Genomic DNA, 17,793 nt, shown 5'->3' with positions numbered 1-17,793 from the left:
GGTTAGCCAGATGTGTCTTTGACCTCATAAGCTGCGCCTTAGTTCCTTCTCCGAAAATAAATTGTGGGTTGTGAAAAATTCGACAGTTAATGTTTGATTTGTATGCCCCTTTTATTCACCTACATACCTGGGGTCACATTAAAGTTTAAGAATCCTTGGACCAGATCTCTTTGGAGGGACCTTCCTGTGAATTGCAGAACAAAGTCACTTCTATGGCTCCAGTAGCGATTCAGACACAGGAAGAGGCTTTGGAGCCTTCTCTGGTCCCTGCAATGGGAGAGGCTCCTGGTGAACCCTTCCATTTCCCCCTTTGCTTCTTACAAGGAAACTGTAAATGAGAATAGAGCAATGGAAATGGTCCCTAATCCCTGCCTATACCTCCCTCTAGTGGCATAACTTGAAGTAGCATCAGCCTCATTGTTCCCAACCCAGGGAGGGAAGAGGTTGAGTGACCTTTGGAGGGCTATAGGCTCATCCAGTCACAGGAGGAGAGCTGGAGGTCCCCTCAGAGGCCTTCTGTCCATCCCCCTCCTGCATGCCTAGAATTTAAAATCCCAATTTCAAGAGTTTCCAAAAAAGGCATTTTTATTGTTAGCTTTTGTTTTTATAGCCCTTAATGTCCCAGTGTTCTCTCTCCCCATCCCAGAGTTTGCCTTCATAATTTATTTAAAAAAGAGGAACAGATGGAAAGTTCACCAAACTAATGAACATTTAAAAGTCTGGCGTTACATGCTTGCAGTGTTCCACACCCTGAGCCCCCCACCTCTACAGGGTGTAGGGACCTTCTGTCTCTTCCTTGGAGTCATGCTCAGAACTCAGGCTTCAATGTCCTTCTCCCAGGTCTCTTTCAGATCTGGATTTGTGATTTCAGCCAACAAAGGGCAAACAATAGGATCATATGTGAAATAATAAGCTTCTGTTATGTGGGGGTTTGGGGCAGCTAGGTAATTAAAGAGTGTAAGACTGGGATTCGGCAAGACCTGTGTTCAAATCCTACCTCAGATACTAACTGTGTGTGTGTGTGTGTGTGTGTGTGTGTGTGAGAGAGAGAGAGAGAGAGAGAGAGAGAGAGAGAGAGAGAGAGAGAGAGAGAGAGACTCCGGGCAAGTCATTTAACCTTTCGTACTCTCGGTTGACTCTTTTCTAAAATCGGTATAATCACCTTCCAGGGTTGATACGAGGATAAAATGAGATTGTTTTCAAGTCTATTGCAAACTTTAAAATGTTCTATAAATGCTAGTTAACATTATTATGGTTCTTATTTTGAGTTTATGAAATTTAATATGACAACAGAACTGCCCTGTGTGTGCTCCCATCTGAGCCTCCTCTGCTTTCGTCTATGTAGTTTGAGTTTCTTAGGGTTCAGGCTTTGTAGGTGTCTCCAAAGTGTTTGTTAAATGACTCTTTGACATTTTACTCTTTGGTCCCAGATGCGATAAGCTCCAACAACCCACGTGTCATCGACGATGCTCGAGCCCGGAAACTGTCAAATGACCTGAAGAGATGCACGTACTACGAGACATGCGCGACCTACGGCCTGAACGTGGAGCGCGTGTTCCAAGATGGTAAACCTTCATACTTCTGTCTGTCTTGTCTGGATGTTGTAGGGAACGCTTCTGCAAGATGGCACCTGTGTCTAATGGCTCCCTCCACAGTCCTTCTCTTCCTGTAGAGAGATGCCTGTGAACGCATGTGAGCATCACACACACACACACACACACACACACACACACACACACACACACACACACACGCGCGCGCGCACACACCCCATACTGACAATAGAAATGGGTCTTTGTCATCCTGGGTTCCTTTTGGTGTCTGAGGGTTGAATTTGGATAGTGATGTGCGAGGGGCAGCAGCGCAGTCTCCCGAGTGTTTTAAATCGTTCTGGGCAAGAATTGCATCGGCATGAAGAAGTATCCTTGCTAAAGGATCTAGGGGACTCATCGTTTTGTGTCAGTCCCTTCAGTGACAAAGGTCCTGGCCTAGGACTTGGGTAGGACTTGCTAGATGGTCTTTGTGAGTTGTTTCGAAGCCAGCCTGCTGCTGAGCCCTCTGGAAGGAGGAAGGCTTGTCCTGGGATGGCAGGCACCTGGCCCGTCGTGGGTCCTGTAGGAAGCCTCTCCATCTTGGCAGGTCTTTGCTTTGAGCCCCCAGGCTCTGTCACCTCCAGGTCACAGTGAGTCATCGGGGGATGGTTATGTGGAGGGGGCCGGGAAACCCCCGTCTCAGAGCGGTTTCTGTCAGCTAAAATATGGGGACGTTTTGTGGACGGATGCAAACTGTATGACCATAGATTCATGACCTCAGAGGTCATGTGGTCCAACAGTTTCATTGTTACAGATGAGCAAACTGAGGCCACGGGGGGATACGTGACTTTGCCTCCTGGTGATATACAGAGAGAAAGGGGCAGGTGGATTTTGAGCCCACATCGTCCAACTTCAGAGCCAGGGTCAGTGACGGTTCTTCTAGTTGCTGTAAAAGTCTGAGCGTCAGCCTCCATCTCCCCCTGCTCTCTGGCCCACCACCCCTTACTTATTCCTGTACCTTCTTGACAGAGATTAGACGTGCAAGGTCAGTGTTTAGGGGAGAGGCATTTGGATCAAGGCTTTTCTGGGTCATCATTCTGCACACTTCACAGAAGCCCAGAGACACATCTTCCTAGGTCTTCCTCCCATTGAAAGATGAAGTATTCACCCCAGGACCTCTGAAGCCAGAGCCGTCCTGGTGACCCCCGCCCCCCTACACACACATACACACACACACACACATGTTCTTCAGAGGCTGATGCTCGGTAGGAGCAGGGGTGGTGGCCTGTCTGCTGGTGCCATGCTGTGGCCGAGCCTCTCTCGCTGCCCGACCCTTCCTGTCCACCGCCTGCATCTTACAACGTTAAGATGGCTGCACTCTCCAAGTTGCTGGGTTTGAGTCTTGGGTCTGTTCATTTACGACCCAGCTGACAATGGATGTTTGTCTCCTCTCTGAGCCTCATTTTTCTATCTACTTTTTGCCATTTTGTTTTAACGACAGGGCTGGTCTTCCTTTTCATACCCAATATGTCTGTTTCCTCTTCCCTCCAGTTTCCTTCTCCCTAATGCTCCCAGCAAGCCCCCAGAGCTCATATCTCTCCTAAGAACCCCGTGCCGTTCTTTCTTCTAAGACCTGAGTTCAAGTTCAGTGGCAGACAGTTAGTAATTGTGTGTTCCTAGGCAAGTCACTACACTTCTCTTCTCACATTACTTCTTCTTGAGGGTATTGGACTCATTCACCTCCAAGGTTCCTTCTGGCTCTCAATCTCTGATCCCCTGAGCCCAGGGCCACGGGTCCTTTCTTGTTCCTCGTTGCTGCTCAGTGCTGCACTCATCCTCCAGAATTCCAGGCCACAGAGTGAGAAACGGGCACATTTATTGTTACCTTCTTGGCAGCCGTGAACACTTTAGAGGCTTCTGGTATTTTTAATGTTCTCAGTACCTTGCACGTGGTAGGTGCTTACCACACATTTGGTCTATTGAATTGAGTTTGCAGGGCAGAGGCTTTTTTTCAAATGGTTGAGGCTGGAATCATTTCTCTCCACTTTTAGTTATAATTCCCATTTCAGTTTTTAAAAAATAAGACAAATTTGACACCTTCCTGCTTGTCCTTGTTTCCTTTTGAGCACCCCTCCCATCTCTGCTGGATTTTGTTTACAAAAATGCTCAATGGCTTCGGCCTGGTTATTGATATTAAATGAACACAAGCAGATTCTTTGGGGAGATCAGATGACAATGTGGTGACCACAAAAGACCACAAGTCAGTCAGACCTATGGGGCCCAGTCTTCCCACATCTGCTGGGAATAAAAGATGACAGAAGGTTTACCTTAGCCCTAAAAAGGAACCCAGGGGCCCCTATTCCGTCCCTGAGCACTCAAGCACCTTCAAGGGGCCAGGTGCTGAGGATACAGACTAAAGTGAAGCTGAGCCTGCCTTCAGGGAGCTCACAGTCTCTCAGTTTTACAGATGACTTGCCCAAGGTCACAGAGGTCTTAACAACTTGGAATGCGGATCTCTTTCCCCTGATGTGCTGCTTCCATGAAAGGGCAGCTCCCCCTTTCTAAGACTTGGGGTGCTCCATCCCCCGAGCTGGGGAGTGGCCCTGCCACATCACAGACACACAGCCTGTACCAATTCTGTTTCTTAAAAATAGACCCTGCCTGCTTCCTCCCTTGGCTCCCCATTCCATGTATTGTCTCTAGGTTCCCTGTAGTGGCCACTCAGAAAACCTTGGATGAATCTGGCCTCTTGAGAGCTCAGTGAGGACACTGTGGGAGCAGGGGAACACACGGATGAATGGACTTGTACAGAGTATTTATTAAGGGCCAAGCTCTGTGCTATGTGCTAGGATAGAAACAGAAAATCAGAGAGCTTGACCTCAAGGAACTTACCTAGGAGATGGGGCAGAGGCGGGGAGTGGGGTGGTGTTGGAGGGAGGGAGACAGAGACAGAGTAAAGAAGAAGAAGAGAGGGAAAGGGGAAAGGAGAGAGGAGGAGGAGGAGGAGGGGAAAAAACCCTCAATTTTTCACCCACTTGTTGATCTCTTAGTGTTTAATCAATCAGTCACCCAGAGTTCATCATGACACATGCTTAGCCTCAGGGATACAATGTTAGACCAAGGCAAATACAGAACTTTCCACCTAATGGGTTATTGTTTTTCCTCTGCTTCCAGCATTGGGTTTTGGGGGGGACAAAAGAGTTCCCACTTTTGCACGTGTGAAATTCCACCCACTCTAGCTGGGCTCATCATGATTTTCCCAAACTCCAGGTCATATTGTCAGCTTGAGCCACAGTTGTGGTTCTTGGGCTCCATTCTTGTCTGTTGGAACATGGCATCATGGGATGGAGGTAAACCCTGCTTCCATGGTGGCCTCTGACAAAATGCTTCAGGTGGTCAGGGTCCTCAGGATCCAGCATCTTCTTTCCAGTCATGCAGGTGCAAAACCTTTTTCCTGGATGGATTTTAAGACCCTGACATGTTTTCCAAGGTGGCAGATGGGAATCCCAGCTCTACTACTTCCTAGCCCTGTAACCTTAAGCAGGCCAGTTAACAGGTGTGGCCCTCGGTTCCTTTATCTGTCTAAAACAATGAAGGGGGAGAGGGGGGATTAGGTCATAAATCAGTCATTTCTTGAAGGAAATTGATGAGCTAGAGAGTATCGTCATGAGGATTCAGAAGGACTTTGGATTCAGGGCAAGTGAAGCCTGGCTGAAGGAATTGGAGATGTTTAAGCTGGACAAGAGAAGGCCTAGGTTGGGGCATGATGACTTTCTTTTCAGAAGAGAGGGTCCGATGTGTTGTGCTTGGCTCCAGGAGGCAGAGCTAGGAATGAGTGGTGGCCAGTCTTAGGCACCTAACAAGGAGAGCTTTCCCAGAGGGGAATGAGCTGCCCTAGGAGGTGGTGAGCTCTCCATCCTTGGAGATGTCTAAGCAGAAGCTAGATGAGCACTCGTCAAGGACAGAGGGGGCTCTAGTTCAGATCTGGGTGGGCTGAGCTGGCCTTGGGAGGTTGCTCCCAGCTCACGGTCTTGGGCTGGTTCAGTTTAATAACCTTTTCACAGTAGGCTGTTCCTCCCATTCCCATAAGAATCCAGTTCATCTTAGAGACTGACCTTGAATGTGGGGACCACAGGCGTAGAAACGTCCTGGAGATGCCCAACCAAAAGAGGGGCTCAGGATAAAGATTCCAACCTCCTGCTCCCTGAGACCAATCTTGACCCTAGGAGGTTTGGGGGGCTGTGACCCCCTCTATGATCTTAATTGAGAGAAACTGGGACTAGACTTCCTATGCAAATGGGCCTGGTTTGCTGGGGAGCTCATCGCATTCAGTAGATCATCATTTTACTCAAAAATTCATTTGAGATTTTTCCTGATTTCAGCATCTCCTTGTACTGTCTGTTTACCACTGCCGGCCTGGCTTTCTGTGGTTATTTATTTCTTTTTATTATTCACAAAGATCAGCCAGGCTTATTTCATTTCTTCCCATCATGTGCTTGCACTGCTGGGAAGGTGGCGGGGTCGGGGGGCAGTTCAGGTGTATGTACCCTTTGGTTTTTTGTTGTTGTTGTGATAATTTCATGACTAGCCACGTTTCTTTTGTGGAGGAAGAAGCATTCCAAAGGAATGGAGAAGATGTAGGGTGGAACTGTGGCTCCATTCCAGGATGTATCTGGAGAGCCCCTGTGTGGAAGAAGCGGGCAGGGGGGGAGGTTTGCCCCCGAGAGCAGAGCCAGGAGCAGTGGGTTTACTCTGCCTCGTGGCCATTTTACAAAGAGGATCTGGGTTCTGGCGGGGTGTGAGTTCAATTTCCTCATTTGTAAAAGCAGAGCATTTTGCAGTCGGCTTTTGAGATCCCTGGAATCTCGGACAAGCCATTTCAGAGATCGGCTTGTCCTTTTTGGCCCCAGAAAGCCCTTGGATGGAGCAGCTGCCACCTACTGAGCAGATTCAAGGCTGGTAGAACCAACGCAATCAGTGGGGGGTGGGCCTCCTGGCGATTTTGGAGCAGAGACTGGATGACCCCTTGTCCTTGTTGTTTGTTTGTTTTCAGGTCTGGGCTGGATGAGGCAGTTGCCAAGTTCCCTTTAAATTCTAGAATTCTGTGATCTGCTTTATATTTTAGCACTTTTTAAATGTCACTGATGTTAAGTGATAGGATATCGGCATTCTCTGGCCCATTCACTGGGAAGTCATCTTTCTTCCCCACCTTGCTAGGCCTGCTCTGACTTACCCGGCTTCTCCCTGTTTAACGCCTTGCTCAATCCCCAGGAAACAACTTTACAACAGTCCTTGAAGAGAGTTGTCTGTTGAGGAAGGTGGCATATGTTCAATTCAGCAAGTAATTATTAGATGTCTAAGTTATGTAGATGGATGGACAGACAAACAGATGGACAAATAGAAGGAGGGATAGATGGATGGGTGGGTGGGTAGTAGACAGACTGACAGATAGCAAGTGCAGTAACAGTCATATCTCATTACCACAGACAACTCTGTAGACATAAGTCAGAGATGAGTTGCAGGTCTGCAATATTGGAGGAGATTTCCATACCAGGAGTTCCCTTCACGAATGAAATCCCGTGTCCAGATCGCTTTATAAATGAAAGCGTCTAAACAAAGCTTAGTCTGTCTCTAGTGTGATAGGGATGATGTGCGGTATTAATAGATATAAAAGAAGGGAGAAATCTTAGAGCTGCTAAATCTCAATATTCTGAGAATGTTAGTTAAATATTTTTTTTAGAAATTAACAAGTGATTTAATTATTGATAAGATATTTATAACATGGCATTGATTTATTGATGTCAACAGACAGGAAATATGGTATCAGCGATCAGTCAACAAGCAATAGTAAGCACCCACTAGGTGCTAGTTACTCTCTTACGCACTCGGGCTGCAAAGAAAGACAAAAGACTGAGCCAGCAGTCTGATGGGGGAAGCTATGAAAACAACTATGTACAAAGAAGGTGTGGACAGGATGAATGGGAGAGAACGCTGACTTTGGAGACAGCAGCCAGAGTTCAAATCCTGCCTCTGGAGCTTATTCCCTCTGCGATCTTGGATCAGTGATTATTTAACCTCCCTCTCTTGGCCTCTGATTTTCTCATCCATAAATCGAGGGGGTTGGGTTGGCCGGCCTCTGAGTGTCCAGCTCCCTGTAAACCAATCACATATTTCTGTTTGTTTCTCTGAGATTAGCCCAGTAAGTCCGAAGTCCAAGGACACTCCTTGATTTATTCCCAAACTGCAATGAATGGAGGCGTTCCCTGGAGTCCTGTGTGTGACTACCAGCCATGGTCTTCGTAGACACATCTTGGTCGCAGACGAAGGGGCCATCTGAGCTCTTGTAAGCTGCTTTCTGAGTCTCAGTGGTTCGAGAATATCTGGCTGCTTGGTTTTGGAGTTGACCAGAATTCGGAAACTTGATACTTCTGTCCCAGCCCGTGTTATTAACTGGCTCTTTGAAAACATTGTGTTGGGGGAGCCTTGGTCTTGGGGATCACTAGTTCTGGACGAAGTCTTTTAAGTGAAGCATTATAAGGTACGTGTTATAAATGGTCTGAGTTCTAAGTTCATATTAAAAGTTGAACTGGCATCAGAATGGTGGTGAGGTTGGCATTCCAAAACATGGTGGAGTTTGGTTGTGATGCACTGATGATGTTAGTTGGGTCAGCATTATGGGGGGAGTGGGAATGTCCACCCCTGTGTTGGCATGAGCGTCTGCGATGGTAAGGACGTGTGTGTGTGTGTTGTCTCAGTTTTACAGTTGGACAGAAGGAGAGTCTGATGAACCATGTAAATACCAGTAGGTGATTGTTCTTCCTCATACACTAACAAACTTTCACGATGGACTCTTACCCAGTGTTGTACCGGTGACTTCACCTTGTCTAGTCCCTCCTGTACCTGCTTTTCATTAGAGCCTCTTCACACTACTTGGTCAAGGGCCTCTGAGCATCAGTAGGACTGACGGTGCTTCATTCTCCAGCCAACACTCTGAGGTGCCTGGCTCACTGACCTTCCCTGGACTGCCCCTCAGGCTCTGGACGAGCTGGCTGGCTGTAGGCCTGCTCTCAAAGCCACCTCTCCAGGCTGCTGTTGGGCTGGCCAGATAGTCGTGGGCCTTCCTGGAACAACCTGTGAGGACCCAGAATCCCCTCTAGATAGTGATAAGGCATCCTTAGTGGAAGATCAGGGGCCGGAAGAGCAGGCTTGTGTTTGAGGTTGGCTTTGGACACTCAGTGGTGTGGCCATGGTGGGGCAGGTCAAGTTCTGCTGTTGGCACACATGAATTCTAGCTTAGTTCTAACTGAATTCTCAGTCTCAATTTCTTCATTTTGGCCTTGGAGACAATAATAGCATCTCCCCCCAGGTCACTGTGAGGATCCAGGTGACCTTCCTTTGCCAACCTTGACTTTATGAATATAGCTCAATGAAAGTGGCCTCTCCCTGGCTTCAGCTGTCCCTCTGCCCACCCCCCAGGCAGCTGTAAAACCTGAGCCTCTATCTTTGAACTGGCATCAGAATGGTGATGAGGTTGGCATTCCAAAACATGGTGGAGTTTGGTTGTGATGCACTGACCTCAGGCATTATGTAGACTCCTGCTATCACCCTCATTTTGGGAATAGTGTTAATTACAAAATAAATGATACAATTTACATTTCATCTAGAGGGTTTTTAAAAATTGTTGTTTAGGGTTTGTTTGTTTTTTCTCCCCACACCTGCAGGAATGTAAAAATAAAAATAATTCTCTCTCCCTACACAAGAGGAAGTTCCTGGAAGTGAATGTGTGCTCAGGGCAGACCCCTTTTGTATTACTTTGTGGAACTGGGTGCCTGATAAGTGGGTCCCTGGCCTTTGGAGACATTGAGCAAGGCTCAAGTGTAGGCACTGTCCTAGTCCAAAGGAATGCATTCAATTATCCATCCATCCATTCATTCCAAGTAGAGTTGGTGCCCACACTGTTGGCTCTCCTTTGGATATGCCTCACATCCTGCTGGAGCCGAGTTCTAGTCCGCTGGGCGGCTCAGCTTTCCTGCAAAGTCTCGTGGGGTAGCTGATGTGTGAGATTTGACTTGAGGAGGATAGATCTTTACCTTGGAATTACCTCCCAGCAGCTGTGGATTAATTGTAGTCTCCTGCCTTAGATGACCTTCTCCAAAGGACTAAAACATTACCAGGATCTCTGGTAAATTGGAAAGGAGTCATGAGACTCTGACTCAGGTTTGAGCTGCAGTATTATGGCACTAATGTGAGGTTAGAAAGACCCGAGTTCAAATGTGACCTCTAATGTCATATGACCCTGAGAAAGTCACTTACCCAACCTAAGGCTCATTTCCTCAAATGCAAAATGGGGACTTGATTCAAGTAAATGTATAGATGTGCATCTGGGAAGGAACTTAGAGGTCATTAGTCCAACCTTCTCATTTGACCCACAAGGAAACTGAGACTTAGAGAGATTAAGCAATTAGGATCACGGGTATTTGAGCTGGAAGGACTTCATCCACCTTCTCATCCTGCTTCCTCATTTTGCAGGAGAATTGAGATCTAAAAGGGTTAAAGCCTTGCCCAAGTCTGGCAACATTTGAACCTAGGTCCCCTGATGTAAAATCCAGCTTGCCTTCCATTGGACCCCATTGCTGCTGCTGCTTCTTTTTTTTTGGTGGGCAGTGAAGGTTAAGTGACTTGCCCAGGGTCACACAGCTAGCACATGTCAAGTGTCTGAGGTCGGATTTGAACTCAAGTCCTCCTGACTCCAGGGCCGGTGCTCTATCCCCTATAGCGCCACCTAGTGGCCCCTTAAATGTTAGCTCTTCATATGTCAGGATGTAGTTGACTTGGAGCTGGCCTCTGAGGCCAGTATCCACACAATGGCCCAAGTCCCCTCGTCTCACATGCTCATTGGCAGATGGTGGAGGGAATTTCCACTTTGAGAGTGCCCTACAAGGATTAAATCGTGAGTCTCCATGGTAGTGGTGACCTAGGTGATGCTAATACTCTGTAGGAAGAATTAGCAGCAGAAAAACAAGACAATTGTATTAGTTCTGAACAATAAATCACCAGTAGAATAAAGGACGGCATAGATAAACTTATGGTCTCCAGTTCTGTCTGTTATTGAACCAAACGCCCAGCAAGAATCAATGTCACTTCCCTCTTCTGCCCCCCCTCCAAATAATTAAGCTTTAGGGGATACTGTAGCCTAGCCCCTAAATCTGTAATGTGTCCAGTGGGTCTTTTGTTAGTAGAGACTGGGCTCATTGGTGGTGCGTGTGTATATGTGTGTGTGTGTGCACGTGCTTTCTCGCACGTCCTTAGAAATACCTGAATTAGCTCCCCCCACCCCAGAATTGAATCCTTTAAAATGTCATTAGTAAATGTTCTCTATTTAAATTTCCCTATTAAGAGTGTTCTCTTCTGCTCATAAAGTGGATTTTGTCAATGACATTGAAAATGATGATTTTAATATTTCTTGTCGGCATGGTCGTCGTTAAGTGTGCTTTGCCCCAGGATTCCTCGCTAATGCCTTTAGCCTGCTTGAGTTGGCCTGATGTGCTATTAATGCATACAAATGGCTTTTATTTTTGTTCATGATCTGTTCATAATTGCACGGTTTTCTGCTTTCCCTAATTTTTTTTTAAATGATCAAATGATGATGTCCTTTCTGACCCACTTAACTTGCCTTCCTATGTAACTGCCCTACATGATCCCTGGGAACATCCCCACTATGTGGGGCTTAGCGAAGGAGACGAACTTCCCTCCCCCACCTGGAGGTTCTTTTGCTGTCTGCTTTTTTGGTAGAGGCCTTTCCCCCTTCTTAAGTTCAGCCACACCAAGAAAACCAGGTTTTTCAAGTTTCCTCGTGGCTAAAATGTGCTCTGCCCTTTGTGGTTTTTAGATATTGTTTTTATTCAAGAAAGTAGATGCCCAGTTTAGACTGACATGTTCAGTTTAGACAGTGGTTTTTCATCCATCCATCCATCCATCCATCCATCCATCCATCCATCCATCCATCCATCCATCTATCCATCCATCCTTCCATCCATTCCACACTATGCTAATGCAAAGATATCATCTTGCATTAGTTTTGTTTGTGCATATACACAAATACACACATATATGTTCATATGTCTATATAGCTATGTCTACATATGGGGGAGCAGTGTTTCATAATGAATAGAGAGACAGCCTTAAAGGTTCAAGCCCTGCCTTGGACCCATCATTAGGATGGCTATGTGACCCTGAGTGAGTCACTTGCCTCTCAGTACTTCAGTCAACTGTCTAGGACAATAAGTTGCCGAGAAAGTGCTGCCGTCCTTGGGTAGAGGGTATTTGGTCATCCCTGAGCTAAAGCCATCACTGTTCTAGTTCTCATCCGTCCATATTGATATCAATACCTATGCTCATGTCAATATCAACATCTATATTGACATATATAGATATGGAGATCTGTACCACATTCCTACTGAAGTCTGCATCGCTATCTTTGTGGATGCCTCTGGGAGAAGAAAAGAGAATAAGTATTTATGTGATGCCTCGTGTGTGCCAGTCACTGCTCTTTACATACTTTATCTCACTGGATCCTCAAAACCCTGTGGGATGGGTGTTATCATTATCCTCATTTTACAGATGAGCAAACTGAGGCAGACATTGAGTGACTTGCCCACAGTCATACAGCTAGCTAGTCAGTGTCTGAGGCGGGATTTGAACTCAGGTCTTCCTGACTCTAAGCCAATGCTCTGGCTACTGCACCATCCAGTTGCCTCTGTAGCATTATAGGTAGTTATGTATACATAAGTATATCTGGCAGACACTTTACGTGCACTAATATGTAGACTGTATCTCTGTAGATTTAAACAAACACACAGAAAGGAACTTAGCTCTGTCACCCCAGGCGAGTCACTTAACCATTGTCTGCCTCAGTTTCTTCATCTGTGAAATGAAGATAGTAATAACATCTCGCTCCAAAGGTTGTTGTGAGGATCAAATGAGATCATATTTCTTAAGCACTTTGCAATTCTTCAAGTACCAGATAAATGCTTATCATTGTTGTTGTTGTTATTATATTTCTCTGTGGTGGAGTAGCATGTAATATTGGCAATGAGCTGGCCTCAGCATTCCGGAGACCCCTGTTCTAGTCTGGGCTATGACTCTCGATGGCTGTGTGACCCTAAACCAGCTAGTTGTCTTTGACCCAGAGGTTACAAAAGAAGGTAAAGGTACCTGGGCTTGTGTGAGGAGTTTCAGGGTCCATTCCCTCCCCCGATTCCTGTCCATGCCCTCTTCTCTCTCCTTAGAAGAGAAGTCCTGGAGAGCAGAGCCTCTTGCCTTTGTATCCCCAGCTCTTATCACAAAGCTTGGTGCATGCAGGTACTTCCTAAACCCTTGTTGATTGACCCACTGATGGTTATAGAAGAACAGCCTTATCCAAGTTTCTTTACCAGGTCGTCCACAGCAATTCTTCAAGTCCATTGACTCAGGCCTTAGGGGATCACTTTCAGTGCCCATGTTAAGGATGCCAAAGATCCTAGAAATAAGGAGGTTAAGGGAAGGAAGGGATGGGGCAGGGGTGGGGTCACAGCCAAGTTTGAAGGGTTTAGGGAACGGTGAAGAGAATGATGGAAGTGTTGTAGGAGGCCCTTGTGGGTGGAGGTTTGGGAACATAAAAGCAGAAAAGATGGGTGGAAGCCATATTTAAAGGGCTTTAAATGCCAATTATAAATCGTATCCAGCAGGATCAGTGTCTTTAAGCATTTCTATGCAGAGGTACACAGTCAGGGCTTAATAAATGCTCATTGATTTTTTTTCTCCATTGTTTGCCACTTTAGGAAGACAAATCAGTTGAGTAGACTGAATCACCCCAGCCACAAAAAAAACCAAAACCCAACCTCCAAATTAACTGTCCTTGGAGAAGGGTAGGGTGCTACTTGTGCCTTTTGACCTACATTTCAATCATTCATTATTTTGAAAAGGCCTGTCCTTTGATATCAGAATCGGCAAATGAGCTTCCCAGAATTTCTTTTCCTTAAAGGGTGGCAATCAGTCTAATGAATGGAAAATAGCATCTTGGCCATCCCATGAATGAAAGATGTCAGGAGGAGCAGCGGCTGGCTTCTCTTGCCAACGTGTCCCTGAGGGCACAGAGCGAGAGGTTGATGCAGCCGGGCCCAGAGGAATGAGCCGAGCAGGGAACGCGCCCGGGTCCTCTGGCTGTGGTAATTACTTCCATTTCGGTTACGGACAGCTGTGACCTTTCCATACGCTGCCCCCGGCCATCTTGGAACTGACACGCAGCAGCCATGACTCATTCGTTACCTTGGCAGAGTCAGAGCTGGACCAGCAGGGCTCTTGGGACTCTTCCTTGAGCCCAATGGGAGCTGGGCCACTTGGCTGAGGAATCCCCCCGTATTTTCCTAAAGGCACAAGAAGATAAAAGGTGGACTCTGTTTTCCTCCAGACCTGTCCCAGGCATCAGAGAGAATTAGGGACACCTTCATCCACAGCCCAGTTGGCTTGTCTGTAACATATGGTCTTGTATTGATACCTAGGGCACTCAGAGGTGGTGACCTGACTAAGGTCTCACAGCCAGGATGCATCAGAGGTAGGGCTTGGAGGCCTCCTGGACATCAGGCCTGGCTCTCTATCCACTCAGTAACTTCCTGCTATTCCATTGTTTTTTTGCTGGGCAATGAGGGTTAAGTGACTTGCCCAGCATCACACAGCTAGTAAGTGTCAATCGTCTGAGGCCGGATTTGAACTCAGGTCTTCCTGAATCCAGGGCCGATACTTTATCTGCTGTGCCAGCTAGCTGCCCCCCTGGTATTTCATTCTAATCAAATGCTTTAGTGTAAACGTAACATTAAAAAGATTGATTTTCTTTGGGATGGGGTATGACCTGGGAAAGAGGAATCTTGGTTAGGCTTCAAAGGGAGGGAGGGTCTTCCATTGACAAAGATCATGGAAAGTGTGGTCAAGGGCCAGCATGAAGACATGTCTAGAGAAGGAAGCAAGGGGACAAAAATGGGGGCAGAGCTCACTTTGGCTAAAAACGTAGACTCCTTGAAGGGGAGAGTATGAGATAAGGAGACTCTTGAACACCAGAATCAGGAATTTATACATAATTTGTAATTGACAGAGAATACTCTTTAGAGTAGAGGAAAATGCTTTGGAATTTGAGGAGCCATAAAGAGCCTTGGGTTTAGATTTCATGTTCTTGGTTTTATCCTCTGAGACTGGGCAGAACGAGGCTAATCCCTCTTCCCTTAACCCTTCAAATCCTTGAAGCTAGTGGCTCCCCTAAGTTTTCTCTTCTGTGACTTGAACATCCCTTTCCACAAATCTTTGGGTATCCTAGCCTTCTGACCTTTGGTCATCCCAGTCAGCCTCCAATGGGGGCTCAAACTTGTTACTGCTCTGCTTCTTACAGAGTGGCACCTTCAATGGAACATGCAACTCCTGGTGCAGGATGGATGAAAAAAGGAAGGAAGGAATGATTATGAATGAATGAATGAATGAATGGGTTTCAGACTAATTCCTGGAAATTTCTCAAGTTTGTCAGCACCTACCGCAGTGGTTTTTAATTACATGCTTTGTTGAAGCTTCAATGTAATGATTCTACCTACTCGGCTTAATTATCACTTAGTTGACTGATGTCTGACTCTTGTATACACTTGGTTCTAAAGAAGCTGACATCTCAGCAGGAAAGCCCCTTTGAAACAAGTGCTTAACCAACAAGAGAGAAGGTGACTTTATTTAGCCCAACATTTTGTTATCAATCCCCCCAAACAGCTGCCTAGCCCCAGCAGGAAGGAAACAATAGATGAGATGACATGTGCAAATGAGCTTATACATGCACACATAGACACCCATATAGATGGATGGATGATAGATAGATGGGTGGGGGGGGGAGGTGTATGTGTAGATACACAGAGAGAAGGGAGACAAAGTATGGGAGGGAGAGGGGGAATGGGGGACAGAGAGAGAAAGAGAAGAGAGAGATATAGAGGGGGAGGGGAGGAGGTGGGGACATCTTTGCAAATCTTAAAGTACCCATATATGCGTTAGCGATCACAACAAATCCACAGACATCCAGCTGCCCTCTAGTCCAGCCAGAACCCTTATTCTGAATCCAGCCTTCAGAAACCTTAGTTTTTCATGAGTCTAGTTTCTGGACCAGGCGATGGGTTCTCCAGCCATGTTTAGGTGAGTCCTCTTGATTCTGTATTCACTTCCATGCGTGCCTGTTGTTTCCCAGCTGGAGAATGTGGCCTTCCGAAGGCAGGCACTGCTTTTGTTAGGGCCTCTGTGTGTCCCTGTAGTCAGTAGGTGCCTCATAAATTCTGTTGGATTGAGCTGAATGGAGGTCCATTCCCACAACCTGAGCCACACTCAGTGTCATACTCAGGTGGCACTTCCAAGGCTCAGTGTGCATAGATTTTTAGTCGATTATGTTGCTGGATTCTCTGTGAGGCACTTGGCCACCATTCGCATGGACTGGTGAGAGCAGTCTCTGTGGAGGGTTCTCTCTCATAACATTCAAAGTTTCGTCTGCACTAAGACTTTGGGGACACCCTGTACCACAGCTAGGATTTCTGTGGCATGGCCCAGTGATTTTCAGATATTGTCCCTTTGGTGTTCATGACCAACCTCTGGGGTAGGCAATGTCATCATGATTAGCCCCATTTTGCAGATGAAGAAATTGAAGTTCAGAGGTGGAATGATATGCACAAAGTCTCCCCCCGGGTTAGTGCCAGAGCTGAGAGTCGAGCTCCCTCGACCGGCTCACTTTGTCAGAAGTAGAAACTACTCAGGCCCCTTGGACCCGGGCTGGTCCTCTTGATGATGTTCCACAGTGCCCATCTCCATGCAATTTAAAGTCCTCTTATATAAATTTCCATAGCTTGGCCATACTTTGGACTCTGCAACTTCAAAGTTATTTATCCCAACATCTTAATACACAATGGGTTTGTCTGGAGCCAGAGGACCCGAACTCAGATCCTTCCTGAGCACCCTCGACCCCTGTTATTCTGCGTATGACCTTGTGGGGGGGGGGTGTTCATGAACTCTGGCTGAGGTCCCCTCTGACTCTCAACACATGATCCCATGTTCCTAAATTGGCTACAAGAAGATCCTGTCAATTCTCCACAAGCTACCCAGTCAAACCTGCTTCCTCTCTGTTCCTGGTGGCTACAGGCCCCAGAGCTCAGGGAGGCAGAGGAAGCGCTGGCTTGTAATGGAGGCAGCAGCCACCAGGGGGCATTGTTGCCATGCAGAAAGCACCCTGTCTCCTTCAACTATTTCTTCCCTTTTTCAGACACAATAAAACTAACACAGTCATTTAAAGAGACCATTTAGATCCGTAATAAGACACACTCCATAAAGTGTGTGAAGTTCCTGGATCAGCAGTACACGGAGGCCCAAGCCAGAAAGTTGGACTCAGTGGAGGGAGGACCTTGTCAGGAATCTAAGGGGAGAAAGAGAAAGAACAGCCAAGGAGGAACCCCCCCACCCCCAGAGACAGACAGACAGAGAGACTTCCAGGCACCTCGGGCCTCCCTCTGTTTCTTCCTTTTCTTCCCCCTCTTTGTCCTAAGAACCAAAGAGAAGGACAAGGGATTTTCTGGAAAGTGTGTGTGTGTGTGTGTGTGTGTGTATACACATACATATATTACACACACACACACACACACACACACACACACACACACACACAAAAAAAAGTATATTTTTTAAACACAATTTGTAAATGCCCGGCTGGGGCCTAATGCCAGTGTGCGTCTGCTGCTATAGTCCTTAGCTTCGCACTAAGGCCTTTACTGGCGCAGCCTTCTCAGCATTTGTGATGCCCCAAACACCATCTAGTCGGGAGCTTTTTGACTCGCGGCCCCTCCATGGGTCCCCCACTGGTAGATTCCAAGGGTTCCACAAACTTGGATGGCAAAACCACCCCTGTATCCTGGTTTTCCCTAACATTTCCTTCCTGTGCTTTTAGTCTAGTGCACTGACAAGCGTGATTCTGAGGTGGGGGGGGGGGTCCGTGGGCTCCCTCTCCCTGTGGAGTCTGACAGATAAAAGGGTCAGCATCTTCAATGAGGAAGTGCGGGCCCAGGGAAGCCCCAAGATCCAGATCTGGGCCAGACCAGACCCCGGAGACCTGAGGTCCATAACTAGACATGGAAAGTGCCTGCAAAGCCATTTAGTCCAACTGGGTCATTTTACAGGTGGAGAAATTGAGTCAGGAAACGCGTCAGGGCTGGCATCTGAAGCCCAG

General features: G+C 46.9%; 1 protein-coding gene across 8 annotated transcripts in view; it reads left to right on the top strand.

Annotated features, from left to right (window-relative positions):
* Nucleotides 1-17,793, top strand: part of AGAP1 (ArfGAP with GTPase domain, ankyrin repeat and PH domain 1) — a 666,750-nt gene that overhangs the window by 320,071 nt on the left and 328,886 nt on the right. For all 8 annotated transcript variants that reach the window (XM_044001114.1, XM_044001113.1, XM_044001112.1 and 5 more), the window contains one exon: nucleotides 1,431-1,565. In XM_044001114.1, coding sequence (XP_043857049.1) covers nucleotides 1,431-1,565 — 135 coding nt within the window. The remainder of the gene's footprint in view (nucleotides 1-1,430; nucleotides 1,566-17,793) is intronic.

The sequence above is a fragment of the Dromiciops gliroides genome, chromosome 4 (assembly GCF_019393635.1).
Source record: "Dromiciops gliroides isolate mDroGli1 chromosome 4, mDroGli1.pri, whole genome shotgun sequence".
In the NCBI taxonomy this organism is placed as follows: domain Eukaryota; kingdom Metazoa; phylum Chordata; class Mammalia; order Microbiotheria; family Microbiotheriidae; genus Dromiciops; species Dromiciops gliroides.
Note: the sequence above shows the minus strand (reverse complement) of the source record. Positions and strands in the feature narration are given on the sequence as shown.